Source organism: Chenopodium album, chromosome 17 (assembly GCF_948465745.1).
Source record: "Chenopodium album chromosome 17, dcCheAlbu1.1, whole genome shotgun sequence".
NCBI classification, from domain to species: Eukaryota; Viridiplantae; Streptophyta; class Magnoliopsida; order Caryophyllales; family Amaranthaceae; genus Chenopodium; species Chenopodium album.
In genome coordinates, this window is record NC_137850.1 from 6,328,867 (window position 1) to 6,335,295 (window position 6,429).

The 6,429-nt window shown below is 34.8% G+C and overlaps 1 protein-coding gene across 1 annotated transcript; it reads right to left on the reverse strand.

Annotated features, from left to right (window-relative positions):
* Positions 1 to 919: 919 nt before the first annotated feature.
* LOC145588589 (receptor-like protein 7) lies at positions 920 to 4,013 on the reverse strand. The gene is made up of 2 exons (XM_081645219.1): positions 2,692 to 4,013; positions 920 to 2,615 (listed from the first exon to the last, which is right to left on the reverse strand). Exons 1-2 carry the CDS (start codon positions 4,011 to 4,013, stop codon positions 920 to 922), a joined length of 3,018 nt encoding a protein of 1,005 aa, XP_081501345.1.
* Between the last annotated feature and the right edge of the window lie 2,416 nt (positions 4,014 to 6,429).

The window sequence follows — 6,429 nt, forward strand, 5'->3', positions numbered from 1 at the left end:
CAAGTGATCAATTCATGATTGCTAAAATTAAACTTGATTTTTGAGCTATTAGTAAGATTTCCAAAAACCCTCGGTAAAATTGAGAGCGATTTCCCTTAGAAGACTATGTGGGCAAATGAAAGTGATCTATTCTATGTGGGCAATTCGTGATTAAATCTGAGCAACTGGTACCGAATTTTCGCTAGCGTTGCATATTGAAGACACATATAGTAATACTACGTAGTAGAAAATTAGAAACAGAGTAGATAACAAAAGCAGTACAATAATGTTAAAGATTTAAGTTTAGATAAAATGTCACAGGTCACAGAAGGAATATATCATGGAAAATGCACCAGTACGTAATTTGTACGAGTATCATAGAAAACACTAGAAAAATTTTAGCCAATATTAACATCAGAGGCGAGACGAATGTGGAAAACAGGGCAAAGAATTATCTCATAGGTTGCTATATTTTATTCATATAGCTAGCAAAATATTACATGAAATTGGGATTATACATAAGACAAGCAAAATTTACAAGCTACTTTGGAAACAAAACTATGAAAAAACCTGATACCATGCAAACTCTTTCATATTTAATTTTCTCTTTCACTGTAAATCTATAAATTTATATTGAATAGCAAATGAGATATAAAGCTCACACGATGCAAAACACTAGGGAAACCTCTATGAGCCATACTCTCGTCTCATAGGGTGCTATCTTATTCATATAGCTAGCAATATATTACATAAATAACATGATATAATACTGGATAATACACAAGATACACATACATTAGCAAAAAAAATACAAGCTACTGGGAAACAAAATTATAAAACATAAACTATACAATGACGGAGGAAAAAGCCTAGATAAACCGAAGTAATGATACTTGGTTCTTAGACTAGATATGAAGCCCTACATCTATCTATAGCTTTTTCAATTTCTCCTAAGTCTTTGTGTTGATCTCTCCACTCTTGTTTTCGACCTCCCTTTCCTTCCAAAGGTCTCCATAAACCAATCATGATGTCGATCAGTCAAATATATCTTCCCAATGACATAGCCAGTTATAAATCCACTTATACACCCTAAAGATCTGATGATCCAATCAATCAGCTTAGTATCCTCTTCAACCATCTCATCATTTGTTGATTTTTGTGGTGGTGACGATGGCAAGGAGTCTTTGTTGCACTTTGTGGTCAATGGAGTTCCGCATAATGCCGAGTTCCCAGCAAAAGAGTTATTGTCAAAAGTATTGAATTGTTCTCCTTCAGGTATTGGTCCAGCAAGACGATTTTGTGAAACATTAAAGACCTCGAGAAAGGTTAGCCTTGTCAGTTCCCGAGGGATCAGTCCTGAAAGCATGTTTTGAGAAAGGTCTAAGGACTCGAGGTCAGTAATGTTGGCTAGAGAAGATGGGATACTACCAACAAGATTGTTGTTGGATAGATTAAGAGCCTGAAGTCCCCTAAGATTTCCAATGTCCTTGGGGATTCTACCCGTGAACTTATTGCTTGAAAGATCAATGACTCGCAATACAGTAAATATCTTTGGGTAAACTGTTTCACTCCCCTTATTTGTTATGGTGACAACATAATTGTAACTCTCATCGAAAGACCCCATTTGACTGTAATCATATAAAAAGTACATTGGAAAAAAAGAGCCAGATGAGTTTGATGAGTTTTCAGTTGAAAGTGTCATTGCAACCCAACTTTGAAAATACCCAGATGGCAAGTTACCAGTAAGATAATTATAAGACAGATCAATTATACGCAGCCCATGAAAATCATTACCAACTGAACCATGAAATGGGGTTGTTATCTTCCCATAGATGTAGTTATGCCTCATGACAAGAACTTGCAACGTGGGAATACTTCCTAACCATGATGGAAAAGTGCCATTAATACGATTGCTTCCGACATCAAGTACCTCAAGCAAAGTACAATTGATTAATGACTTTGGGAGATTGCCCTCAAATTGATTTTGGCTTAAATTAATCATTTTCAATTTGCAGGATTTTGAGAATGTTGAAGGAATGGCACCACCAAATTGATTGCCTCGTGCATTTAAAACTTGCAAAGAACCACTGAGTTGATGACCAATGCAGCTTGGAATCTCGCCTACAAGACTGTTTTCAGATAAGTCAAGGTAGACTAAAGAAGTTGCACGACATATATGATTGGGAAGAACTCCATGGAAGTGATTATATGAGACTTGATAAACTAGCATGGACCTTGAAGGAATTGGAAGTGGCCCTCGCAACTTGTTACTACTGAGATCTAACGCTTTTAAATTATTCCATGGGAGAAAAATCAAAGGTTGTTCAAAACCTGTTAAAAGGTTATTAGAAAGGTATAAGAATAATAGATTTTCCCTAGTTGTGTTCACCAACCATTGTGGGATATTTCCTGTGATATTGTTTCCTCGGAGAAATAGTCCTCTTAACTCATCTTGATAACGTAAGAAATTTGGGAACTCGGTCAAGTTGCACGATTCAAGACCCAAAGTGCGCAACTTCAAAACAGATGAATTATTGGTGCTTATATTTTGAGGGAATGTGAGGCTAACACCACTTAATTGTAAAACACGAAGATTTGGGAGCATGAAAAATGGATCAAGATTACCAACTGTTCCCCTGAAATTCAAATTCAATAATTGAAGACAAATAAGTTTAGAAATCCAAGGTGGGATTGGACCTTGCAACTGATTACCTACTAGGTCTAAGAATTCTAAATGGGTTAGATTCATGAACCAACTTGGAAGTGGTCCTGTTAACAAGTTTGTTTCGAAGACTTAAAAAATCGAGTCTAGTAAAGTTAGAAAGAGTAGGCAAAATGTCATTTCCTAAATGCATTTGGGGAAGGAATAGTTTAGTAAGTGAATTTAGCTTAGGCAGCCAAGATTTCAATATTCCAGCAGTCCTAACATCCATCATGTCTGAAAGAGATATATTAGTAAGGCGCGTTAGGTTCATGATGGAGTGAGGGAGTTCGCTAAAATAATTGTAGGCAAGGCCTAGTACAGTGAGGCCTGTCAAGTTACCTATATAAGATGGAATTTTTCCGGAGAACTCACAATCATATAGATTCAGAACACTCAAGGATGCAAGATTTCCAAGTGAATCTGGCAAATCTCCTGAAAATTTTATATTCTGTAGAACTAGAACACGAAGAGGACTATTAGAATGAAATTCAGGAAGATATCCTTTTAAATTGGGATTGTTAATCAATGAAATTTCTTCAAGTTTTGGTAGCCGGAAAACACTTGTTGGAAATTCACCCAATAGATTACAAAAACCGAAAGAGATAGCTTTTAGGGAAGTTCGGTTGCTTAAGATAGGAGGTACCTCAAACGATATGTCAACAAAGTCAAGATGAAAATGGGTTAAGCGACTTAAATTATTTACTAACTTCTCTAGACTCAAATCATTAAGTTTCAGATTTAAATTCTCATTGACACCTATAGGACCTCCATTATATGAAAGATCAAGAAGAGATAGGCTTGACAATTTTGAAATTTCTGGTGGAATTTCGCCACTGAAAACAGAATCGGAGAGGATGAGATGTGTGAGCTTGTGTAGACGACCAATGTCAGAGGGAATTTGAGAATAATTAAAGTTGCTATAAGAAAGATCAAGCTCACGGAGATGACTAAGGCTGAAAAGGGTGCTGTTTTGAGGGAAGGTGTCGTAAAGGCAGCTGCTACTGAGGTCGAGACCAATCACATGACCCGTCTCCTCGTTGCACTTGACACCATCCCACCTACAGCAATCACCAGTTACGGTGGCTTTTTTCGAATGATGAATGTCTGATTCATCGTGCCATGATTTCACCAAGGTAGGATTTGATATAGAGCAATCAAGACGAAAGCTTTGCTTAAAATGAAGCAATGCAATCTTCTCTTGATCATGGCACAATGGTTTCGATTGCTGCAAGGAAGGGAGGTTAGGATTAGCAAGTACTAGAAAATTGATAAAAAGTAATTGAAAATATACGATAAATAGAAGCATGTATGTAAAGCATCCCAAACCCATTGTGATATAAGGGGGCGTTTGGTTCAAACAATGGTATGGGTTTGGAATGAGGAATGAAACTTGGGTGGTATGGGGTTGGAACTTGATACTTGATTTTACGTGTTTGGTTTTTATCTAGGAATGATAGTTTTCCTTTTAATTTTAAACCTAAAGGTATGGGTATGAGTCATACCCACCTCCCCCCTTGGGTTTCAAAAACCCATACCTTGGGGGTTTGAGGTATGGGTTTGAAAAATGAAATTTCAAGAAACAAACACAAGGTATGGGTTTTGGTCATTCCAAACCCATACCTTATACCTAATATGCTTGAACCAAACACCCTCTAAGTGTATATCTGATTTTGTGAGTGAGGAATTTTTTTATTGGCACATAACAAAAGAGATGAGAGTGGCTTTTATAACCACAGACGGTCACTTGGTTGAATGTACATATGGTGATGATACTTGAAGCTAAGGATCACAATGGACAAGTCTACTAACGGGGAAGACGGGGCATAGCACTTGTCACAAAACATTGAAATGAAACCATCCAAAGAAAGAAAAGGAAAGAACAAAACAGAGTTGGAGATGACAATAGTGCTAGTTGGAGCGACACAAACCAGACGTTTATTTACAAAGAATCTAGAAATGTACATCCTTTAATCTTATTTATTTACATTTTCACTAATATATGCAAAGAAAACAACAGCATCATCTAAGCTTTATCATTAGCTACTTTTTGTAAAACATGCTTGTTCTTCCAATTCCCTCATATTTAAAAATACTAGTTGTTGGCCCGCGCGCTACGCGCGCGGTCCCCCAATGGTGATTTCGCTTCGGTGATTAGTGTGTAATTAGTTGTTGTTTATCTGTTCATGTAATTGGTCTCATTTTGATTGTTGATTTTTCTTTGCTTTGATTGGTTAGTGTATAATGATCACTTTAGCTATAGTTAATAAATAAGTGCACAAAACTAATGATGCAACTAAAATTGAAGCAGTTTAACTCAAATGGAAAAGCTATATGCATACAAAAAGTTTTTGTCAACAATTTGCATCATCATTAATATGGCGTATGATCCCCCAATTTGGCGATATTTGATTGGTTTTTATCATCTAATTAGCTTATATTTTATGTTAATCACTACTTTATTAGTTTACTTGTCATAAAGTTATGTGTATTTATAAGTGCTAAAACATTTTTGAAAAATCATCGAACATGTAATTCTTTATAATGTGTATATATATCCAATTTCTCTAAACAATTTGATTTAGTAAATTATACGATTATAAATTACAGTTTTGTAGACAGAGGCTTCATTGTATATGTATGTATATATATATGTATGTATATATATATGTATATGTATATATATATATATATATATATATATATATATATATATATATATATGTATATATATATATGTATATATATATATATATATATATATATTGTGAACAATTAGTATTGTTTGGAAACATGTTATTTTGGGGCGTGTTTATTAATTTGAATGAATTCAATTTCTTATTATGCAACAAATTTATTGATGTTTCAACTTACATGTTGCAGTTGCACTTCCAGTCAACATTTACTTAATACAATACCAACCTAGGTTAGTTAAGAGTCAATGAAATAGTCATTAAGAATATTAATGGTGATTGTAAGTCTGTGACTAAAACTGATTGATTAATGTTGAATGTTATAAATTGTTTATTTATATAGCAGGTTGAGCTATGTTGAGCATGACTTATTCATCTAAGCATTAGTGATTGATAATTCTGAGTTGCCATATGAAATATATTCAGGAGTCAAATATCTAAGACCTTTCAGCTTTAGGAATCAAATATCAAAAGGGTTTTATTCTTTTGTAACACTATACATACATTCTTCTCATAAATTTTAATTGGTTGTTATGATTAAGGAGATTAGAAGATTCGAAAACTGGGTGTTATGATCATAGCGTTTAGAGGATTGGAAAACTGGGTGGTGCAATGATGGGGATGTGAGGATTGGCAAACTATGTGGTACAATCAAGGCAATTGGAGGATTTGTAAACTGAGTGTTGAGATCAGGGCCATTATAGGATTGACAAACTGGGTGGTGTAATCAAGGTGATTGGAGGATTGAAAAACTGGTGCGATCAGGGAGATTGGAGAATTAGCAAACTAAGTGGTGCGATCAAGGCAATTAGAGGAATGACTTTAAAAGTTGAGTAGTGCGATTAGGGAGATTGGAGGATTGTAAGTTGAGTGTTGCGATTAAGGAGATTAGAAGATTGGCAACATCCAATTTGCCAAATTAAAATTGAAATTTAATGATTGAAAAATAAACTTCAATTATCGATTAACCTTATAACTTTGAAAGTTTTACCAATTGTTTGTGTTGACTGAATTAAATGAATTCAATTTCTTATTGTGCAACAAATCTATTGGTGT